General features: G+C 36.6%; 2 protein-coding genes across 4 annotated transcripts in view; both read left to right on the forward strand.

The window, feature by feature from the left end:
- The window catches only part of LOC307147543 (neurotrypsin), a 35,862-nt gene extending 29,373 nt beyond the window's left edge, over positions 1-6,489 (forward strand). The window contains exons 12-14 of the mRNA XM_079852328.1: positions 668-790; positions 2,775-3,055; positions 3,842-6,489. Of these exons, the coding sequence (XP_079708454.1) occupies positions 668-790; positions 2,775-3,055; positions 3,842-4,176 (739 nt within the window). The 3' untranslated portion in view covers positions 4,177-6,489. The remainder of the gene's footprint in view (positions 1-667; positions 791-2,774; positions 3,056-3,841) is intronic.
- A 2,052-nt stretch (positions 6,490-8,541) lies between these two features.
- ndst2b (N-deacetylase/N-sulfotransferase (heparan glucosaminyl) 2b) overlaps positions 8,542-25,433 on the forward strand; it is a 68,187-nt gene continuing 51,295 nt past the window's right edge. Inside the window, exon 1 of one of the 3 annotated variants that reach the window (XM_079852325.1) lies at positions 8,542-8,681. The gene's annotated coding sequence lies outside the window, so the exon portion shown is untranslated. Of the gene's footprint in view, positions 8,682-8,743; positions 8,884-25,433 lie in introns of those variants that run through there. The other 2 variants (XM_079852327.1, XM_079852326.1) reach the window with 2 other exon arrangements.

Genomic DNA, 25,433 nt, shown 5'->3' on the forward strand with positions numbered 1-25,433 from the left:
CCAGATCACCTCATCTTCAATTGGTCAGTTAAATAGATAATCCCACCCTAAACTCACAACATTGCAGTGTTGTTATTGATAACTAAAATGTAAACTTATTAAAAATCACTTTTGGTCATTGAAATAAAGCTGAAATAAAATAACATTTAAATATTGAAATTTATGGAATCTTTAATATTTTCTTTGGCAACAAACTGAAATAAATTAAATTAAAGTTTAAGTTAAAATACTAACATTATTAAAACTGAAATAAAAATAAATTAAAGCTAAATAGAAAATGACAAAAAAAAAAAAGATAATTCAAAATGTGAATAAATACTATCATAGTATTTAATACTATAATACTAAAATTACACTGTACCACTGGTTAAGCGAGTGTTGCTGTTTTTTGATAGTGCCACAAACCCTCAGTGTTTACACTTTTTGGGAATGCTAACCTATAAATAGCTTATTTATGGTTGTCTCTACAGATTAAGGTATAAGAAAGTAAAATAAAAGAAAGAAATACATGCTTCACTTTTGAATGATTTTTAATTGATAAAATACAATTCTGTCACCCTACATCTTCCCAAATGAATATGACAGTGTCTATTTCTTGACCTCATCCAGTGTGTGTGTGTGTGTGTGTGTGTGTGTGTGTGTGTGTGTGTGTGTGTGTATCCCGCAGGGGTGACTGGCCCTGGCAGGCGTCCCTGTGGCTCAGATCTCAGTCTAAAGGGAATCAGCCTCTGTGCGGAGCAACTCTCATCAACTCCTGCTGGCTGCTCACTGCAGCTCACTGCTTTAAACGGTAAGAGAGACACTTGCTGGACATCAGTGGTATTAGCAGCTACTGTATGTCTGGGCTCTTCAGCTATAACCTATATTTCTGCCAATTTTGACTCTATAATAAAAACTGATTGATTCTGAATAAATCTTTGAAACTGCAAAAATAAGAAACACTCTGCAATCATGAACATTATAAAGCACAAATATCTGCACTGCGAAGTACAAAATATTTTCAGGACAAGGGAATGCTCATTTCTCTTCACTGCCTTACTTAATGATTTAATGTACAGTTCTAAATAAAATAAAAAATCCCTATCTGGGTTGAATATATGGGCTTTAACAGTTTAATTTTCTTTAGTTCCCTAATTTGTCTTAAAATTGCTAAAATCTGATAATTATTCTGAAAAATGTTTTTGGTCCGCAATGGAGTTGAAGAACACTGGCATATGTATTTCAGATGTCATCTGGCACAAATACATTAAAAAAAGTTTTCTTTTAAATATAAAAACTTTCTAAAGCTTTATTTACCTACACACAAACTACTAATTGTAATCCCAAATATATGTATTTACACTACTGTTCAAATTTTTTTAATATATATATATATATATATATATAAATGTATACTTTTATTCCGCAAGGATGCAGTCAATTAATCAAAAGTGACAGTAAAGACATTTATAATGTTACAAAAAAGTTAGATTTTTTAAAAACAATGCTGAACTTTATATTCATAAAAAAAAATTCATCACAGTTTCCACAAAAACATTAAGGAGTACAGCATTGATAATAATAAGAAATGTTATTTCAGCAGCAAATCAGCATATTAGAATGATTTCTGAAGGATCATGTGACACTGGAGTAATGATGCTGAAAATTAAGCTTTTCCATCACAGGAATAAATGACATTTTAAAATGATGGCTGTCCCCTAATAGTCGACTCACCGTTAGTCGACTAGAAGAGGTTAGTCACAGAAAAAAAAAACTCCACAGGATGTGCGAAATCACGCAGTCTGTAATAGACAGATAACGGCAGGAAATCCAAGCATTCGCCTATCATTCATCGACCTCAAATATGGCTTATCGTTTGAAACAACTCTGCTTGCTCTGATGTTAACCGAGATAAATGTGCGCTATTATTAGATGCATAAGTGTTTGTGTGAGTGCGCTTACTGCATAACATACAGGCACCGGCACCATTGCCTTTAACTTAAAATACTCCGGCATTTTTGATCATTCAGATAAGAGGAATGCAAACTGTAAAGGGTCTACTTTTATTTCTGTAAACTCAAAATAACAACAAAACGTTGTGCTTTTGTAAAATAATTAAAACAATCAGGATGCGCTCTCTGCCTTCTTGGTCTCAGTCACGTCACAAAACCAACCGAAACTCAGTGGATACTTGCCTCACACAGACATGAGAAATATGTCTATAGAAAGCTTGAAATATCTATGGAAAATACATTTTCTCTGATTATGCAATACGTATATCAGCTAGGCGTGTCCACTAGCTACTGCGGAGACGACAAGTCGGCATCGTGACTTAATTTATTGATAATGTGTTCTGTGTTTTTGGCCGCAGAGATTATTAAAATGTTTAGACAGTCTCCTCCGGATTTTTTTACGACACACTCATTTTTGCCGGTGGGCTGTGGCAAGCTTTATGTGTGTGTTTGAGCGCTGGTTAGGCTATGTAATATATAGGCAATAAGGCTCGTTTGATTAATGGCTTATTAATTTAAATGCGCGATTAGTTGACTAATCGCTTAAATGAACGACTTCTAGTCGACTAGACAAATCTTTAGTCTAGGGCAGCCCTGATTACAGTTTTTTTATTTTTAGTCAAATAAATGTAGCCTTGGTGACCATAAGATATTTTTTTTCATTAATAATAAATCTTACTGACCACAAATGTTTGAGTGGTAGTGCATGAATTTATGTAGCAGTGGAAAGATTGAAATGGCAGTACATCATCTGTAATATGAATGAATGTCTTGATTCTACAGGTTTGGCAGTGATGCTTCACGGTACGTGGTGAAGCTCGGGGATTATCACACGCGGGAACAGGATGATTTTGAACGCGTGCTCTCTCCAGAGCGCATAGAGGTGCACAGGAAGTACCGAACGGAGAGCTGGGAGCATGACGTGGCTCTGGTCCGGCTGAAGGGCGCCGAGGGGAAGTGCGTGGCCTTTAACCCTCATACTAACGCCGCCTGCCTGCCCGCACCTGGCAGCAAGTGGGGCAAGAGACCTGCGTCTTGTGTCATCACTGGCTGGGGAATGACAGGTAATGTTGGGTTGTTCTTACATGGGCACAATATTGGCAGGTCATGAAATGACACACACACATATTTATACATATACACTCAAATGTTTGGAATCTTTAAGATTTTTTGGTAACACTTTATTTTGATGGTCCCTTTTGAACATGCTGTGAACTATACGTAACGTTGCACCTATGTGTCAACTAACTCTCATTAGAGTATTAGTAGACTAGTCTGCTTAATATCTGCTAACACTTTATCTTGATGTTCCTCAACAGACATTCTACTGACTATAAGTAACTTTGTAACTACATGTCATCTTATTCTAACCCTAACCCTACCAGTCTACTAATACTCTACTAACACTCTAATGATGTCTCTTATGCTCACCAAGGCCATATTTATTTGATAAAATACAGTTATATTGTGAAGTATTATTACAATTTAAAACAATTATCTATTTTTAATAGATTTCAAAATGTAAATTATTCCTATAATGGCAGAGCTGAATTTTCAGCATCATTACTCCAGTCTTTAGCGTCACATGATCCTTCAGAAATCATTCTAATATGCTGATTTGGTGTTTAAGAATATATCGTATGTAGGCCTATATATACACACATATATGTAATATTGTGTCTTATTGTGCATGATTCATCAATCCATGTTATAAAATGGATTATCTTTTTATAACAAATATCTTTTTTGTTTGGAACAACATGAAGGACAGAAATATCATTTTGGGGTAACTGTTCCTTTAAATGTGCGGCAAATGGTGTTTTACTATTTGTTTTCCCCATATTTTTCAGACACTGAGCATCCCAGCACTCTTCTTCAGGCCTGGGTTCCTCTTCTGCCCTCGTGGCAATGTAAGAAGCGCTATGGCGAGCGTTTCACAAGCCACGACATGCTGTGTGCGGGCAGCATGACGTCTGACCTGAGAAAGCATGCTGACAGCTGCCAGGGCGACAGCGGGGGTCCGCTAGTGTGTCAGGGCGAGGCAGGGCGCTGGGTACTGACAGGGGTCATTTCCTGGGGTCACGGCTGCGGTGACCCCTCGTACCCAGGTGTGTATTCACGGGTCAGCCGTTACCTGCTCTGGATCGAACAGGTGACGCACAGCACCGCCCCTCTTCAGCACTGAAGCACCACTCTCTCGGAAAACCACCCGCCCGTCACACCTCAGAGACCCAGGACTCTATGAAAGGATAAACAAGAGCCTGAGAGTGTTTAACACCTGCTACATGCTTTCAACACCCTGGATCTTAATTCCTCTGTATTCTATCTGTACAATTCAATTGACATCGTTAGCATTTAGAGATTAGGAAGTCTAGAGTCTGGGAAGGTTTTCATTCATCTAGGACACTGTAGAATGACCAGTGTGATGTTAAAGGGACAATTCACCTTTAATAATGTTCGCTCATCATTTACTCACTCTCTAGTTCCAAACCCGTATGAGGGTTAGTAAATGAGGATAGAATTTTCATTTTTGGGCGAAGTGTTCCTTTAAAAGAGTGTGCGACATGTGATTCTACTGTGCATTTAAAATGTTTCTAGCGCCATCCAGAGGCTGCAGTGCATGTTAATGTATGTATTGTCTTTAAAAGCCATTTGATGCAGCTACCCAGGCCTTCCGCATGGTATAGAATGATAGCTAAAGCTGATTTTTATTCTGTGAGGTGGAAGAAAACGGAATGGATTATTTTATTATTCTTATTTAACTGAAGGCTTGAACTGCAACTCTAATCTTCGTGGAAACATTTTCAGTGTTGTGGATTAGACCAGTGAAATGAATCACGTAGGCTTTTTTAGATAGCGACAGTCGAAGTGATCTTTAAAACCATGTGTCTTCTTGTACGTGTCATACATTTAATGCAGTTTTTAAATCATGTACAGTAAATTATGATATTTAACTTTTCAACTTGGCATTCATTTACTATCAGTATTGATGCATTAACATACAGCTCTTGAAGATAAATGACTCAATATGTTTTGTTTGTCTCAGTCTAAGTACAAGTTTTAGAATGGCATTTTAGAATCATAATAGCGAATAACCTAATGTGACTTTCTCTTATTTGTCATGGTGATTTAATACGTGTCATTATGTAAAGGTAGTATGGCAATTGATAATGGGGTGTGTTCATTCAAAGGGTGAAATCAAGAGGAGTTTCTCATTTCTAATGCGTAGAAAGTGCAAGTTTGTGACTGACTAAACTTTGGTTGAAAGTCAGTATAATGAGATTTTATTTTGTAGCATCTGTACTTTGTTCTGTGAACTGTGTGTTTTCATCCAGTGGGTGGCGATATTGTGTTTTTTTTTACTCAATTCTGTTCTGTGCTGTATATAGATTCTAGATTATTCAGTCTGTTTCTTATTTTAAACCCATTTTGATTTGTTTCTTCACTGATTCCATCAGAATTACAGAACCGAATTCATGCAAAGAATGACAGATTTTTGTATTTCATTTGAAGAGAAAAAAGTAAGCAACAAGGGCTCTTTAAAATGCATCATTAAGAGAGGCAATAGGCAAATAAGATGATGGATGAGAATGTAAAAGCCAAGAGCTTCATATACATCCAATTTTGTCGTGATTGCACATTTAAATGTGATGAAAATCTGAATAATTATTTCCAGTTGTGCAAAATATGGGCTGGGTGAAAATAATTTTAGTTTCCAAAATTACAAGGAAGTCTAAATCATGTCCGTTTTTATGTGTGCTCTATTGATGCAACAAATATTCGCAGAATCTTTCTCTTAAACACTCTGAAATTACTTCTAAAAAGCCAGTTCTTAACATTAGAAAGTTCTATTCAGCCTGCTTCATAATTAATGCATATTGTCGTACAAATTATTCTAATAATCTGATATTGCCTGCTAAATTATTTAACAGGCATATATTATTCATGTATTCTTAATATTAGTGGAGCCATGCCTTCCGATGGGCCTGCATATTTTTATGGCATTATATTGCTATAAAACCCAGGGCTAAACATTAAATGGTGGATTTTCAAGAAATAGGAACAGTTAAGATCTCAAAGCACTACTTCAGTTTTTTTGCTTAGAGGGTCTTGTAGGTATGTTCTGGAGATGTATCAAATGGGAACTGGACTGTATCAAGTGCTTCTCTTCTCTGAAGACTAACTTCTGTGTTTGGATGGTGTCTGCTTAGATCTTCAAAAGCCATTTTAGAAGTAAACTACACAGGCTTCGCTCTCAGAACACTGCTTAAAGCTGCATCAGAGCTTTGGGACTCTTCATCAAGGGCCGTGATAAGGAGCTTAGTCTCTCCCTGACTCTGGAGAGTGTTGATATCTGTTGCATGTCATGCAATCATCTGTTTGTACGTTGATGATGTTCTCAGTCATTACCAAGTCTTTGAGTTTCTGTAAAAAAAAAAAAACGCTCTGAATATTTTCATGTGTGACAAGTGCCAAAATAAAGTGACCTCTTCTTGTGGCTTTGGCATTGTATTGCTTCACATGGTTTAATTGTAGGCTATATTTAGATTTATTAAAATACATTTTTGAAGATTATTTTTACATTTCATATTGATTAATTTAATCTCAATTTGAATTAGATTGTAACAAGACCTATTATACCACTGCAATAAATGTTTTTGCACTTCAAAAATAACGTCATTAAAACAATAGCACAAATAGCACAAACATAAATAAACATATATATATATATATATATATATATATATATATATATATGGGCCATTCTATAGAATTGGTGCAAACTGCTGTCCCACAATCAAAAAACACATTTATTTTAGAAGTTTACTAAGATCCTTCTATTATCTATTGAATCCCACAATAATATTTAAAATATAAGTAAGCTTAATATACATAATATCATCATTTATTGGGTACTTTCAATTGGGAGTTGGCTGTCCCGAACCCTAACCCCTAAATTTTAACTTGTGAAAATAATAAAGAAATGTTTTTGTTTTTTTCGTTTTTTTTTTATTGTTGTTTTTAAAAATATCTTTTTGATTTATTTTAAAAAGTGAAGTTAAAAAAAAACATTTATTTTATATTTTATTTTTAAATCATGAAACTTTATGTAAAAAATGTGTCCCGCATTTTCATGTCACTACCGAAACAGTGTGTGTTTTAGTCCGTTGGCTGAGACTGATTTTAACCACACTATACATTTTTGATCAGGAAATATTCCTGTGTCCCTCTCTCTCTCAAAGCCTCTCTTTCATTGTAGATAGGTACCATCATTTTGAGGGAAATGTGTTCAAAGGTTACTGTGTGTAACTGGAACGTCACTACCGAACACCTTTTTTCTGCAATTAAGCAAACTTTTTTGGGTGGTGTTCCATAAAATTTTGTTTTTATGTGTGCACAACTGTTCAGAACTGTGCTAGGTATGCTGGTTATCATCTTTGAACTAGGCTCAAAAATATCTAAAATTGTCTCTACCGAAACAGTCACTACCGAAACATGTGGTGAAGTTTCGGTTGTGACGTCAAAGTTTTTTTAGTGTTATTTGATAAAATTTTGTTTTTGTGTGTGTACAACTGTTCAGAACTGTGCTAGTTAACCATGTGCTGATTAGCATATTTGAGCTAGGCACAAAAGTATCTAAAATTGCCATTACCGAAACAGTCATGACCGAAACATGTCATCATTGTTTTGGTAGTGACAAAAGGGAACAACTTAATCATTTATTTGGGGGAAATAAACAAAATTTTAGTACAGTAATCCAAATCATTAGTATTTTAGTATGTTTTAGTATGTGAGTTAAAATTCTGTAGTGTGAATTTTGGTAGTGAATTCTGTAATTCACTACCAAAACATTACTTCAGTCTGTCACTACCGAAAATGTGCTGTCACATGGGATGTTTTGTCTAAAATAAAGTATATTGAATTATCAACTAAGATGATCATAGTGTTTGGTTCAATCAATGTATATTCAAACTAATGAATCCTTAACTTTGAAATCAGTATGATTAACTTAATGCCTTTTACAAAGAATGATTGTATTCAAAATACAACAAATTTTATAAATTACACTTGAAATATTGTTAAAATTGGAATTGTTATTGATTTACCAGTGAAAACTTTTTTTTTTTAAATAGCAAAAAATATATTTACAAGGTAGATGTTAGGAATATATATATATATGCTGTGATGTATAGTTAAATCTGGTTAATTTCTTCCTTCTTTCTTCTTTCTTTTCTTTTTTTTTTTTTTTTTTTTTTTTTTGGCTAGTAGAAGTTTTGAATGGCCAGTAACTTAACTTAAATTTAGTAGCCATATATTAGGCCTATGCTGTCATATATGATTTTATTTACATATATTTATTTTAAATTTGGTTTTAATTGATCACTTAAACAGATTATTTTTCTAATAGACTGTTTAATTATCAAACGGTAAAAAGAACCTAGATAGGTACCCTAACATGTCAGGGATGTAGTGCATGGATGAGGAGCTTAGAACTTCGGGCTGTTTTGTGAAGAACCCTCCCCGCGCGCCCGTCAGCTGCTCTACTCTCGCGCATTCGGCGCGCGCTGAAGATGGCGGAGCAGCGCGAGCGAGCGGCGCAGGATGCGCTCACGAGACATCAAAGTTCTTTCTGTGGCGTCCAGTTGATTCGGATTCTCGCGACCGCTCTCAAAGCGGGCATTTAAAACGGTAAGGGGATGCGTGCTGAGTGCTGTGTTCCAAGGGGCTGTTTGCTTTTTCTGGAAGCACACACACACACACACACACACACACACACTGGTTTGGCGTTGACTTCAGTTGCAATGTGGCAGTCCGCTAGATGCAGGAACATCTCGCCTTCAGCCTTGATGCATGAGGACTTGAGTGTTGCGTGACATGTTCGATGAAAGTGGTATGTAATATTGGATTGTTTGAAGACAAATCAATGCTATTGTTTGCAAAGTTGCAATGTTTACAGTTTGCTTGAGACCATCAAATTCTCTACAGTCAGTCAGTAGCCTACAATAGGTGGAAGAGACCTGTCAAAATGTTTGTGTCTCTAGAACGGGGTTTGTAGTTTATTTTTAGTTTGTGTTAAGCTTTTATATCATAGTAATGGAAATCAAGGTTCTGTTACACAGTTTTGTGCTGAAATGGGTTTGTTTATTTATTTATCTGTAGCAGGGATTGACCGATAGTGCTTTATTTTTTACGACAGAAAACAATTATTTTTAATTGTCTGATAAATTACATAACCGATTTTTATTGTTGACAGTAATGATGATTGGACCATAAAAATAGATATTAAAAATGGGTTAAGAATGTTTGATAAATAATAACAAGCCTAATGATCTAGATGTTTTCAAAAAAAAATTTGTTTTGCATTAATTTTGCAAATTAAGATGGCTGTTATTTAAGACATTGTATTATTTTCCAAAAATCATAAATTAAGTTTAAATAAATTGTTGGTAGGCTACTATAGATACTCAACAAATTTATCAGTAGCCCGATAAAAATAACCGAATACTGATTAAATTGAAAATCGTGAGTTATCGTGAGCACAGAATATTGTTTAAACCAATCAGTCTACCTCAATTATAAAGGATCTTTTGTCACTGTTATCTCCATGTAATTCAGCGCACAAACAAACCTGTTGATGATGTATCTTTGTGCTAAAACATACAACCTGGAATTGTTTGCTGTGGGCAATTGGGCTGTTGCCAGCGTGCAGTCTGTGATATTCTGCCAAGGTGTGTGGGAAGTTTCTCTTGATGTGTTTATTTTGTCTGTGATTTGCACATCAAAAAAAAAAAAAAAAAAAAAAAATTGAATTGTCATTCTAACATAAGAATATCAGTTAAATGACATATTTCAAAGCACAAGGCCCTGCTTGCTTTTAAGATGCTTGTTAAGTTTCTAGTTGTGAGGGAATAACTGGACTGCATGATTAGGAAAGCATCTGTTTTCTTGCCTGTGAATACTCACGGCAAGATAGTTTCACTGGCTGTGCATCCGAGATCCGAACACATCCGTTTATGTGATTTTATACCATAGATTCTGAGACTAATAAAAATGAAGTCTCATTTAATGTGCTACTGATAAGATGTTTGCGGTTTAAAGTAAAACGAAACTGGAGTGGAAAGACACAAAAGGCTATTGAAGTTTTGAAAGAAATGACTACTGTTGCTGCTGGTGGAGTGATGGCACATTTGAAATGAAATTACGAAAATCGTTTTTAGACGTTTTAGCTTCGACTCAGTAATTACATTCGGAAGCTATTGAAGTAGGAGAAGAGAGAAATAAAAGAGCTTCCGCCTCCTTTGAAATGAACCTATTAATGCTTCTCATTTGACTGAGGAACCCAATGAGTGCTGGTCAGAGAGCTGAAGATGAATACTACTCATTGAGTGCCTCATTGATGTCCTTGATGAGTCAGATATAATTAAACATTGTTGCTCGTGGGCTTTATTCTCCAGACTGCAATTTGCTTCATGGAGAGCTTAATCAGTGCTCAATAAAAGTGGAGCCAAACCTGTTTATGTGCTTACTGTATAAATAGACCTACCTTGTCTGCACACGACAATCTGTCATACCCTGGATGCACATTAATAATATGCACGCACTCTTATAAATTAATTTCTTATTTTTTGTAATACACTGCCATGCACACAAGTTATATGAATGCAAGTCATCAGCTACTTGTGATGTACTTGGGACCAGCAACCATTTGACATCAAGTGCAATGTACAGATTTTTGTTCAGTCACAATAGGTAAGTCAACAAAGCTGTTTGTTTCATTGTTAATGGAGCAAAACCTGCTTTAGTATATGAAAGCTAATCCTTAGTGCAAACCAAGGCCAAGGGTTGTAGTCATTCATTGTTTGATTTGGCTCTTGACTTTTAAGACACACATTCAACACTTTGCCAGTGTTGCTTAGAGCAGGACTAATTGCTATATTTAATGGAACTGAACAAAGTGAGGTGTGTTTGCATGTATTTAATGAATTCAAATGCAATAGTGTAGTACCCACAGTGCGCCCATTGGCTGATAATAGTTTATGCAATGCTTTATCATTGCTGTTTTGGAGTTTGTTTTGTAAGTGGGTTGGCGTGGTGGTGTTCTGTTTGTGGTGTGGATTCTTTGGAATGCTCCAATGCCTGGTTTCTGGCCTAACCAATATAGTGTTCCTTCTTCAGTTCCCAAAGACTGAGTTGCTCAATGTGTCCCTGAATTCTCAGAGCATTGATTTCAATTTTAATTTATGAACTATAAGACATTTTGTTGGATTCTGTTCTTAAAGGCAGTTGAATTTACTATTGCAGTGATTAGTTCCAAAATGTAGCCATGCCTATGTAAGCATCACACATAGGCCTACGCATCCAACACAAAGGCCATTTCAAAATGTTGACTACATGATTATGCTGTCCCCTAAGATTTCTTTTTGTTAAATTGTAACACACAGTGTTGCATGTATCCTTAACAGATAAGCCTATCTCACAATGCACATACTGATTATAAACATACTTGTTTGAAATAGTTCGGTTGAATTAAAAATGGACTTACCCTATGCATTTTATGGTATTATGCTGTTAGCTTAGCAACATGGTAATGTCTAAAGGTGCATTCACACTGTTGGAATTACCGTAATTACAAGGTTTCGACTTGTAAAAAGTGTTCACGTCGTAAAACTCAAAAACCCAACTTGTACCACCTGACTGCTGCAGATTCATTTTGCCATTGATAATGTTGCCATAAAAACGCATAAATCAGAGTCTGAAGAATGTCATCCTTGGAATGTCATTGCATAATTATGATAATTACAACATGGCGTGAACATGGTATAACTCCTGGGTGCTTTTGTGGACATGAAGCAGCTAAACACACAGGAGTTAGACATTAGCATGTTGCTAAGCTAACAACATGATACCATAAAATACCTACACAAATATTGGATAAAATAGTAAATTTAATTATTCTGAACTAGGCAAGGCAAGTTTATTTATATAGCACATTTCATACACTATGGCAATAGTGCTTTACAGAAAGGAATTAAAATAATCACAAAATAAAAGCAAGGAAAATTAAAACAGTTATAAAAGAAATTAAGTAAGGGATAATGTATAGCGAGGCAGTTGTTATAGCGAATAACAACCCCGACAGGCTGAACGGGACCCCGACGCGAAGCGGAGGTGAAAAGATGATACATAAAAAAAGATGATATAGATAAACTTCTCATCTGGCAAAACACCGGTGTATATTTTTCACAATTCCCAGTTTTACTCTGAGATTTTCCCATGGTGATTAAACTGTGTCTGATTAAACCATGACGGAAACACTGATTCATAATATAATATATCTATAATCTATATAGTGATCAGTGGTCTGTGATGAATGGTGTAAAGTTAATCACTCAAATTTCACAGATTGCTTTATGTCACAAAAAGAGCAGTTGTAATACAGTACCATTTATAAATGGTAGAACAGTGGTAGAAATGAATAATTTTCATCATTTTGAAATTAGATGTAGTTATTTGGGTTATTGGTCACAGAGCTCTTGCTTCAGTGTTATGTGTTCGACTCAAACACGTGATGTCCTAGTGAATGCCTGACTCAGTGGTATGAGCTTCCCACATGCTCTTGAAGGCAGCATCTGATGCACAGTTCAATTTCAGTCAGGATGCTGCCTTAGAAGGTTTACAACAGAGCATGTGTCTTATCAGTAAGACTTTTAAAATATGAATAAATTCCCTGATAGATTGAGTGTCAGCATGATGTGTTTAGTATAATGACAAACAATGGGGAAAATCATCCAGAAGGTCTAGACTAGTCTGTATTTTAATTGCCTGTTGTTTTCTGTAGGATATATTTTACTGTAAATCTTACTTTCCATTTAAATTGGGATCTATTGCTTTCTTCACTTAAAGTTAATGTTGTATAGTTAGAGCTATTATTTTTGTGTTCTGTAAATGGCTGAGGGTACTTGTAAATAATCCTTTTGTTGGAGGAGCCGTCATGAGCATCTATGGTGGAACATTCACATTTAAACCAACAGGTGAAAATGTCAGTTCAGTTTTGAGGATCAAGATGCTGACAATAGAAGGCATGCAGAGGTAGCGTCTTGAAGTCTCCTAGACAAGTACGTCCTGTCCCCAGGCAATAGTCTCCAAGCCTTGTTAGCCGACAGTTCCAGCTCTCTTCCCGAGAAGGAAGTTAGGAATGGATGGTAGCAATGTTGAAAAACCCGGTAAGGGGGGATGGTGGCGGGCTGCTCCACGGGGAGCCAAGAGCTGTCTGGTCAGGGATCAAATTCTCGCACTGTTGGCTTGCTCGCATCCATAATTCATGTGCTTTTTTACTTGCAGAGGAAAATGGAAAATGTGCTGTGCTTTTTTCCTCCAACTCTCTCCTGCTCTCTCGCTCTTTCATCCAACTATTCTCTCTGACATGAAAGAGTCCACTTGAAAGCAGGCATTATTTGCTGGGAAATCCATAGATTTTTGGGTTTGTTGGATTTTCATATTTTTATACCCGTACTCATTCCTGTGGCTCTATGCTGACTTATTTTCCTTCACATTGCACACTAACATGCTTTCATATTGGTTAGGGATTTGCAAAACGTATTTTCAAAATAGGCTAGCCTGTGAGTTGCACGAGTGATCAGTTGACTAATCACCTGACCCTGATTGCACAGGTAATTTCTTAAGTTTTTGCATTAAAACACAACTAGAATTGGACTGTTTTTAACTTTGCATGGTGTTTAAAAACGTAATGTTTGTGGTGGGATGTTCAAAAAGAGCAAGCACAAGTAGCTCTTTTTACCCCAAGTACCTGGGAGTTTAGGTGTGTTCACTTTACGCCATGTCCGAATTACCATAATTACTCAATTCCGATTTGTAAGTGTTCACATCCTCGTAGAACTCATAACTACAACTTGAAAACTCCGAATTTTTCTGAGAGCTCTGCACTCAAAATGGCATGGCTTCAGCATTAAAATGTAATTAATTATTTCATAATGTTTCTGTTTAATAATTAATGTAGTTTAATGCCTTAATAATGCAAGAATAATCTGAAAGTCTGAGGACGTGAACAGATCCAAGTAGAATGCCGGGTTGTCATCTAGTAATCACATGGCATGAATGAATCATTTGGCATTAGCATGTTGCTAAGCTAACAATGTGATCATTTGAACAGTAAAATACACACAAAGACACAAAAATTGGCTAAAGTGGTACATTTTTATTAGCTGAAACTATTTTGCATCTATTTTGTATTAGGATGCAATGGCCATGTGTTAAAACAAGAAAAAAAAATGAACCTCACTAATTTACTATTTCACCATTGATTTGTTACCCCCGATAGCACACATCACAGAGACATCTATTTAGCTCCTTTCACACAGCGTGTTGATCCCAGGAAATTGCTGTAAAATTGCTAGAGTACTTTCTGTGTGAACGCAAACACGTCCCAGGGTTGATGCCGGGATCGATGCCGGGATGGGGACCTAGTAACGTTGCCGGGATCAGTCCCGGAATGCGCCCTGTGTGAACAAAAGCCAGGACCAATGCCGTAAGGGGTGTGTCGTAGTGATGACGCACATGCCATCCCACGGGCCTTTCTACAACCTATGCTACAGCATATGGGGAATGAGCCACTCTGCAAACCCAGTGGCGCTACTGGGGAGTATGGACTCTTCGTGTAGAAATGATGAGAGGAGTTATCAGCAGAGCTGACATCTGACAGGAGTTATCACATCCTGACATTACGTGTCTTTACGGAATGTGTGTGAACGCACTCACACATTCCGGAAAATCACTGGCAGTGTGAATGAACCAAAATCAAACGATCCCGGGACAAATCCCGGGACACATTATCCGTGTATTTTCCGGAATCTCTGTGTGAAAGGTGCTTTTGATGTCTGTATTTACATCTGCAAGGTGTATTTTTTTAGTGTTTGCTCAACAATATGTCTCTATATGTTTCCTGTTAGATGTTAAATAGACATTTAGAAAATGTCTTTAAGATGTTTATGAATGTTTGTAAAACTGCTTTTTCTGAGACGTTTATCAGATGTTTTTCCAAATGAAGCGCACTTTAGCAGACATCTTAGAGACGTACTTGTGCTATCTGGGACATACATCTGTAATACAATTATAGTTTTACACACAGATGAAAGCCAGGGCCTTATTTGCATCACATATGTTTTTTTGAAGGGACTTTATGGTATAAAGATGTTTACGCTCCCACAAAATGAGATATTATGTGTCCTAGAAACCACCTTGTCAGATGCAGAGTCTGCATTGAGCACAGCAGGGAATGTATTTTCCTCTCCAAAATCTGTTAAGTCAGATAAATCCATTTTTATTCAGTTCAATGGTTTTAAGTTGGCAGAGAAATCGTTTTTTTCCCCTGCTTTTTATCAAATCGATTACCCATTCAGGCTTGTTTGACCAGCTGAAAAAGCTAACATGGCCATCTGCTGATATTGTCATAATAATGTTCACACACCAAATGTTAGAACTGGATGTGCGAGACTAGTCGATACTGCCGCTGCTAGTCTTTGAAATACTAGTCGTTTACATATATGCACATTTAATGTTTTGCTTTATATTTTCTTTTACAAAGGCTACGTTTAAATTGCAATCATGTTAATGTTTCATTTTAAAATTAATATATTATTTTGAAGAGCATATATCTGGAGCAGAAAACAAAATAATTTCATATTACCTCAGTCCTCAGATTTTGCATGCTTTGGTTTTCTCTGTGGCTCTCGCAGCGGGTTCAGAGAAATGTTCACATTTGGAAGATGAGTAAGTGAGGGAGTATTTTGAAAGCCTACACAAATCTTTTCCCTTTCTTCATGTCAAACTAGTATATAACAATATAGCTTGCTTATGCGCCTAGTCAGAGGCAAAATTTCGGTTTAAACATTAATGAAATGAGTCGTTGCACACATCCCTAGTCACACGGCAGGTAAACCCCAGCAGAGCGTCATAATCAGAGATTAGACTGTATTGGGATTGCTAATAGAGGCTGTATGTTATTTACTAAAAATGTTTTCCTCATAGACTTGCAGTTTATTGAAATCAGAATAATCATCTCCTTATTGGCCTGGTTAACTTATTAGTAAATAGATCTACTGTAGAACAGAATTCACTTTTCCTCGAACCCAGCTGAGTGGATTGATCTGACATCCCGGGTTACCTGTGAACATTCGACTTCCAATGCTCTCCAATTGTTTCTGTTTACAGTTAGTACACACTTAAATAGTGTTGGGGAAGCTAATTTGAAACAAGCTGCAAATTTCTCAAAATTTAAAGTATTACAGTCAAGCTACCATCATGTAACATTATAAAAAATAGTTAGTTACACTACAAGCTGCTAAAAAAACCAGCCCGGTCTCATCAGAAAATGTAGCTAGTTTGTGAGGTGACAAATTTGTAGTCTACAATGTGATTTGTATAGAAATGTAAAATTTTTAGAAGAAAAGTATGGAGATCCACCCCTAAACCTAACCTCCAATGGGGCGTAAGCAGATCATACAAAATTGTGTGAATGAGAACATACGAATTAGGCACCAATTTGCCAAAACCGAAATCTAGTTATGATTTTCCATGAGAGTGTTGATCAAAACAAAGCTTGCTATTGTGCATTGAAGCTTTTTAGAGGGCAATATCTTTTTAAATATTTAAGAATTGGATGATAAAATTTAGTTCTGCAATTAGAGCAGTCTTATCTTGCACTGAGTTTCTCAAATAAAGTAATTGCATTTAATAATTGGCTTCAGTTTGAACTGATAAATTTACACTACTGTAAATGTATCTATCTAGTAAACCTAGAAAGCAACTAACTAATGTAACCGAAACAAAAACAGTGATTAACAGTGTTTGACTCAATAAAAACAAGACAGCAACTCAAATCAGTAAATCGTTTATTTGAACCTGTTCGTTTACATGAACCATTTGAACAAAGGCCATGTTCACAATGAAAGGGAGTAAAATAGGATTATGTGAGTCTTTGTGCTATTGCTTGTTAATAAATGTTGATGATTGACTCTCATTGTATCCGGTTAAATAGTCGCCACACCACGTCACTGCTCATTTGCATTCATATGAAGACTGCTTATCTTTATTTTATGGCCTGTGGTCAGTTCGCCAACGCTCATTGAACTGACTGACTTCCAATGACGCATTCGCTGTCAGTGTGAACACCCCTTGACATGGACGTATACAGATGCTCTCTATTTTTGTTATTTCATTAACATTGGGTATGTCATTTTTTGTTTAAAGTGCCAATTACGATGACCCATTTAGATCTGGTTTTCATTAACCGAAGGGCCTTTCTGCATTCATCACTGTTTGACACTCCGCCATCTACAAAACCATTAGTTTATTTGTTTGGTGAGTCTGTGCAAATCTTCATTCCCTTAAAATGGCTGGGATTTAAATGAATGTAGGTTTTCTTCATGCTGGATTGCTTTCAGTCTTGCGTCATTTCCTTGTTATGTGCTTTTGACTGAAGGCACTTCAAAGACTGTCATCTTCATTCCATGAGTGGAAATCCCTCATTATGGTTTTTCATGTTTCTCAGCCATCATTTAGCTCACTCTGTTTTCTGTTCGAGAGATCTGTATAATTCAAGGATTAATCCATGATATATTGCAAAGGATGAAGCATTTGTTGTTGATATCTGTTTTTCCACAGTCAATCCAAATCGCTTTTATAAAGATAGATAGAAGATAGATGCACCCAGCCTCATGGTCTATGTCAGTGCTGGTCACTTAATTAATTTACTCTCTGTTAGCCAACACCCGAATCATAATTAGCTCAGTATTTCTGCATCAAGAGAGCTTGATCTTTGATTTCGTTTCTACATCATTGGACAGACTGATAACTTTTTAGGGGAAAAAAATCTTTCTTCTTTTAAATGTTATGATAGCACCATCTCCCATTTTTCTGATGCAACCAGAAGTTAAACATGTTCTTGAAGTAACACACTAAGAATTTTATTTCTGGAGCTCCAAAAAAACATATTAGGGTCAGTCAGTTCTCCCAGGGTGGCAAATCCCGTTTTACTGTGCCAGCTGCACTCCTGCATGTCTTCATCTTAAAGGGACAGTTAACCCAAAAATAAATATTCTGTCATCATTTTCTCACCCTCGTGTCATTCTAGACCAGTATGTTTTTCCTTTCTTCTGTGGGACACAATTTTTTGAAGAAATGTTTCAGTGTTTCTGGAGCAATATATTTTGTGCTTCACAGAGTCATACAGATTTGTAATGACATTATTAGGGTGAGTAAATGACAGAATTTTCATTTTGGGTGAGCTGTCCCTTTAATTATTAGGGCCTGCCACTTAATAACTTACAAAGTTATTGTTTTCACAGTACTCTAATGGATCTCCCTCATGCAAACAGATGATATTTTGTTTCGCCTTGAACTTGAACACGTGCCTAAGGGGCTGACCTCTGCACAGAGAGCAAACACTGACTATTGTGCTCCACAATACGGCTTTGACTTGTTTTAAAGCAGTACTAGCCATTAATTATAAAGATGGAGTGTATGAGGTGCATACATTTGCATAAATTTGCATCTTTAATACCACGGCAAAAAATTGTACATGTAATTTGATGGATTGTTAAGCGTGCACACAGAACTAGGTTAAAGTGAAGTTCATTCTAAAATGGCACACAATATTTATATTCTATTAGCAAGCAAATGATTTGGTGGCTCTAAAATGGCACAAAATATTTATATTCTTAGCAAGCAAATTTATTTTTGGCTCACAGGCACCCATGAAGACATTTTTTCTAGTTATCTGGTGAAAAAATAGAAAGAAACGCACAAAAAAAGAGGCTCACTCCATTTTCTCATTCAGCAGCGTTTGGCTGTGTAATAGGATACTCCACTTTTCTTTAGTCTTTCTGAATCCACAATGAGATTCCCTCTCTCGTGCTGCCTTTTGAGTAGCGGCATTAGCCGAGGGCTTTGTCACTGCAGGATTGTGGGAAATGATATGCTTTGAATTCGAAGCAGGTGCTTTAGATTTTTATAAAAGGTCGGAGGAGGATAAATGCATTGTGGTCAACAGTTAGGTTAAAGGTTGTGGCCGTCAAGCAACAGTTGGAATGATTGCATGTTTTAAATTCTCTGTTCACAATGGTTCCCCTATCATAATGGTTAAATGTGGAGGTTTGCAGCTGCAGGGCGTCCCACAGGACCTCTAAATCCCCCTGCCTGTACTTAGACTGAGCCGAGCATCTCTCAGAATACCCGTAATGCTCTGCCTGTCTCCTGGGGCGCAATCAACTGAAACTGGCCCGTAATCTCATAAAGAGAGTGAGAGAGAGTACTTCAAAACCCAGCATCATATTATGAAAATCTTCACCTGTGGTTTTTGGCACGGAGTCTCGCAGCCACGCTGTGCACGTGTCATAACAGCGGATACACCTTGTCATTTTAGAGCTTTCAGCACTGTGAGAACATAGTTCACTAGATAAATTATGCATGAGTTATGAACATCATCTGAGAGACGAGTTGTACTTTCGAATGAGATGTCTTGATTGTGTACTTCTAAACATTAACAATGTTGTCAAGGTCTTCTCTGACTTTGCCGCATCTGCTCCGGTTTGCCGTCTTTAGCCGTGTCCTCTGCCCCACAGTTGTAATAACTCTTCCGTGAGCTGTAGTTGCTGTCAGTGACAGGATGGAAAGCTTGCCAGATTCAACCTCAGGCCCAGGTTATGGGAGGTCGTCCAAGAGCCGGTTTTCTATGGCATCTTTCCATAGGGCTCCACAAAGAAACTGATTAAAGGTGCTTCTGCACTGTGAGAAACAGGCGACAGGACTTGAGCTCAGGCCCGACAGCTGTTGTCAGCTGGTTTAATGAATTTCTTCAAGGCGCAGTGGATAACTTTCTATGTTCTCTGTACTTTCAGCTTTTTTATGAGTATTTGAAGTTGATAAGGAAGCATCTGTTGTCCTTTTTTTTTTTTTTAAAAAGTGGTCTTCTTTAAACCAAGGACCTCAGAAAGATGGAGCAGGGCCCCTGTTATGTAATATAAAATATATACACTTGTTATAAAATTGCATGCATGTTATCATATTAATGTATTTACATACTTTATGATTTTGACATTGTACATCATTGATGATCATTTTAATGGCTTGCAGAGTCATATATACTTTTTTAAATTTTGATTTTGCAAAATACATTTTAGTTTGGGTTGGTCAATTAAATATTTAGCTGTACTTTAGCTTTTTAACTTCAACATTGGTTAAAGTTAATTTTGTATTATATACATATATACTGTTTAAAACTTTGGGGTCTAATTTTTTGTAAAAAAGTTTCTTATGCTCACCACGGCTGCATTTACTTGATCAAAAATACAATAAAACTAAAAACAATTTAAAATAATGGTTTTCTATTGAATCTATTTTAAAACGTAATTTATTCCATTTTCAGCAGTCATTCAGTCTTCAGTGTCACATGATCCTTCAGAAATCATTCTAATAAACATCTTTTATTATTATCAATGTTTAAAACAATTATGCTGGTTTCTTTGATGAAGAGAAATACAACAGAGAGTGAGCTCTAGTGTAAATGGATAATGTAATGTTCTAAAATAAATATTTAAAATGTCAAGAATCTCAGTTTTATAAATATGATAGAATGTTCAATCTCTCTCTTCCAACCAGCTGTCATTTAGGCCCTGTTTACACCTGGTGTTTTAATCTGTCTCTTTTGTCCACTCCTAAACCACTTCTGTCCTGATTTCTTCGACGGAAGGGTCTGTGGGCGGGTAAATGTATGGGCTTTTTCAGATCTTTCGATCTAATGGACAAAATAAGCTCACGCAATTTACATATGAATGCGAAAGGAGACAACAGAAAAACATAATGAGAGTGTCAGCTTTCATTTCTGCTCTGACAGCCGCAAGACCACGTCGAACGCTGTGAGTGTGTGTTAGAAATCAGGAATAGTGAGAGAACATCGTGCTTGGTATGTTTTTCATCTTCAAACCAAACTTGGGTCTTCAGCCGACAAAGTTTAAAGGGATAGTTCACTTTGAAATTAAATTTTGGTATGTTTTAGCTTACCTCAAGGGCATCCAAGATGTAGGTGTCTTTTTTTCCGCAGTAGTTTCAATTTTGATATTTTTAGGTCAAACCGTTCTTGTCTGTCAGTCATTTAATGCAGGTCTGTGGTCACTGTCTCAAAGAGCATGCACAAGAGTCCAAATTAAAACAATTCCCCATCGTCCAAATTAAACAATTCCCCATCGTAAGTACACACTGATGGCCTAAGACACGAAACGAGCGGTTTGTGTGAGAAAACGAACAGTATTTATATCATTTTTACCTTTTGTACACAGCCACGTCCAAGTGATCTGAAGGCGCGGGCGCTTCCTATAGTGTGACGTTTGCGGAGACCGGCGCAGACTGGTGCATAGAGATATACAATAGATTCCGCCTTGGCTACTGCAGTTCATTGGAACGAGGCGGAATCTAGTGTATATATCTATGATATATATCTATCAGACCTGCATTATCTGACTGAGAGACAAGAACGGTTTGACCTAAAAATATCAAAATTGAAACTACTGTGGAAAAAAAGACACCTACATCTTGGATGCCCTTGAGGTAAGCTAAAACATACCAAAATTTAATTTCAAAGTGAACTATCCCTTTAAATCCCGTCTGGCTAGTGCGCTTCCCATAATATTTACGCGTTATTAAGTGGTCATTAGGTGGAGCGTAGGCAGTCTTTAGTGGCTGTTTTAACACATTCAACCAACATGACCGTCTACACTATGAAAGCAATCCGGTCGAATGCGTTTTCGACTACCTCTGGAAGTGGTAGTAGACACAATGTTTACACCTGTATTTAGCATTGATCAATCGACCAAAACGATCTCAATACCAGGTGTATAGAGACCACTTTTCATGATCCAATCAGTTTCCTCTCCAGAAGTATAATAAGTTGCAAATGCTGTTTCCTGTTGACTCATGTTGAAAATGTCGCTAGCATTATTGTGAATGTGACATTGCATTATAAGCAGTATCATTACCACTACTGGCCAGTCTTGGAATAAAACAGCCGATTTCACCATCACTTATTTTTTAGATAGATAGAGATGTTTTGAAATTCATTGAACGCTGTTCATTGAATCCTCCCTGGACTTAATTAACTTCATTCCATTGTTTGAGACTTGGAGATTGAATCAGCAAAGCCATGGTTAACCATCAACTTGGCCCTTAATATTGTGTGTCCTTTCACATGCAAACAAATTTAACACATGCCCCCAACACTGGTTAATCTATTCAGCCCTCTCTTGCTTTGCTCTCTTGCTCGGAGCATGGATCCTTTTTCCTTCATGAATCAGAATGCTAAACGCTTTACCCCGGAGTTCAGCAGAGGTGTCTCGGATAGGATTTCCGCCAGGCTGCTTGACCCCATTAGGTTTCGTTTCTGGTGCCTAAGCTCACAAGGGAACACTAGCCACATTGATGCATACAGCGCGCATTGACTTATTGTTCACTGAGACTCCAGAGATTAACCTCTCAGTCCAACACGCCCAAGGAGGGGGTCTTATCTGAACCGTGAGAAAACTGGAAGCCATTGTTGGCTTCTCTTTAGTGGTGCTATGTCTGCTGTGGTTTTTTGCCTTTTTTATTTTGCAGCTTTTACATCTTTATTTATTTGCGCAAGGCTCCGCAATTCTTCTGTAGGACTATAAAAAACCCAGTGGGCGAGACCGCAATGTGTATTTAATTTATTGAATGTGAAATTTCTCCAGACCCTGCAGTGAATTATTAAATTATAGCAGTCTGTTGTCTGGAGATCTTCTGATATGTTATGTGGTTTATATGTCTGGATGTTTAGTGAACTTGATGGTTAAATACTACATTTTTGATGACTACATTTTCCGACAGCCAATTAAAAAAAACCCTGAATGCTTGCTATCTGATCTGTACCTCTTCCCCAAAATCGAATGATATTGTTAATGTGTAGCTCGTTGTCTTTCTTATGTGTAACTTATCTCAAAGATCTGAGAAGGTGTAGGTAACTCTATCTTGTTAGTCCTGGACTGTGTTTTTACTGCATATTGCACCATTTATCAAGATGAAAAGCCTCTAGTTGTTGATCAGATGAAGGAGGTGGAAATCTGCTCTTAAGGTATCCATTGGCTTTCTTCAAATGTAAACCTGTCTGGATAGGAAAGGGCATAAAATGTCTTATTAGACCACATTACTGTCATCTGTTGCTCACAGGTCTGGTTCTTAACACAAGATAATGATTTTCAGTGTATTGGCCTTGGATATAAGTGGTTTTCAAATGACAGGCCTGCCTTAAATTCCAGGTTTGCACTTCTCATCTTGCTTAGGAGCTGTATCAATACTAATACAGTTAACTTCTATTCTGAGAAATGTCCGTTTATCCTTGTCAGTAAGATATAACTTGCCGTCACTGTGTGTATTTAGCAATTCCAATTATTTTTGCTATATGGTTGGTTGACAGTTAAGCATGAAAAAAAAAACATGCAAATATCTTTGTGAACAATACATTAAAAACCATATAGTTTATAAATCATATCTTTTTAAAAAGAGTATATTGCATTGTTTTATTTTTTCAGTATCACATTTTCTATGCTAAATATGATGTGGCAAACAGATCATAGATAATATATAAATACAAGAAATGTAGCATTCTCATTATTCAACTGAAATCAAGGTTCTAAGCATACTAATTATCACCATTCCTATCTGTTCTTTTTTTGTTGTTGTTCATTTGATAAGCCAAACTATAATTAAAATTCATTTGACAGAAGATGACTCAATTTCCAACTCCTCACATTCCCTTTTTTTTCCCGGTTATCACTTTCTAATTTCTGAATGTTACACCAAATGATTTGCATATTTTGCATATACAAAAAGCACACATCAGTTTACAGTAGTTTGACTCTTTATTCTGTCACAGTATTTTTATTCCTTTCCTTTCCATAAGAACACCAGCCCAAACTTTTTTGTTCTTTCTGTATTCGTCATTTGTATATCACTGCAGAAAAACGATGCTGAATTGTGGATTGACGAGTGGCTGTTTATGCACTCTATATTATTAGAATAATGTGTGTAGCAAAGCTGAGTTTTATGATCCTTCAGAAATCATTCTAATATGCTCATTTGGTGCTCAAAAAACTATTTTATTCTTCTATATATGTGTCACTTGTCAATGGAATTTTATTTTCAGGATTGTGCAGTATGAATAGAAAGTTCAAATGAACAGCATTTATTTAAAGGTGCTGTATGTAACTTTTTCACTCTACTAACGCATAAAAATACCATAATATGTTTGCATATTGAGGAAATGTTCACATACTCGTTTCTCTGCAAAACACTTCTAAAGTCAGTTATTTTACCTTTAAATGTGCGTTTCCAGGCTGGAATGTTTGTTTTGGTCTGTGATACTGCACGTTGCCAACTTGCCAATTTTCTTTGCGCTCGTTCCTGTTGCGTGTGCTCAAACTTGCAACCCATGCGAGTGCTGTCCAGTCTGAGGAGCAGGTGGCAGGAGAAACAAAGATCTCCTATTTTGAATTCAACTGCAGTACCTATTTCGACCACTAGTTGTCATTCTTACATACTGCACCTTTAAATACATATCTTTTGTAACATTATAAATGTATTTTACAGCCGTTTTTGATAGAAATAAGGCATCCTTGCAGAATAAAAGTATTAATCTTTCAAATTTTTTTAAAAATTATTACTGACCCCAAGCTTTTGAATGGTAATGTGTCATGTATACACTTTTACTGTGTATACTTTTTGTCTTATAGTTGTTACTATTCTCATCAGTCTCCATGTCTTTCGTTGTCATTGCATGTTTCCTACTTTCTGCATGGCTGGAAACTTGACATGGAGTTGAAGTTTAATGGTGCCAGCTGCCAAAATCTTAAATGCCCTGCAGTCCAGACATCTGCCTCTAACCCACTTACTCCACTGATGTCCTCAAAACCTCTTTAATTCAGAGACTCCTCAACGTTCATATCGGTCTCCGTAATATCAGAACCACCAACCTGAACATCAAACACAGTGGAGGGGAGAGTATTATTAAATTTGACGACTGCATGATGACAACCAACCAATCCTTTTGAATTGAAGAATCTCTTTCCTGGAGAATATTATAAGCAGAACTGGAATTTTTTATTTACCCTCAGCATTTATCTGTGCCATTTTAAGAAATTAATATCTTAAAGATAACACGTCCTCAATTCCAGACATCGAAAACATGTTTTCTAGACACCATGCAGAGAAAAATGGCATATCAGAGTGGCTATTATTCCATTTCTCCACTTCCTTCCTACACAGTTCACAATGAAACCTGAAAGGTCACATCCCCCCTGTATTTCTGTATATTAAAATGAAGTGTCATGCAATACCATCTCCGACTAGATAGCTGCGGGG

This window comes from Squalius cephalus (assembly GCF_949319135.1).
Source record: "Squalius cephalus genome assembly, chromosome: 19".
Taxonomy (NCBI): domain Eukaryota; kingdom Metazoa; phylum Chordata; class Actinopteri; order Cypriniformes; family Leuciscidae; genus Squalius; species Squalius cephalus.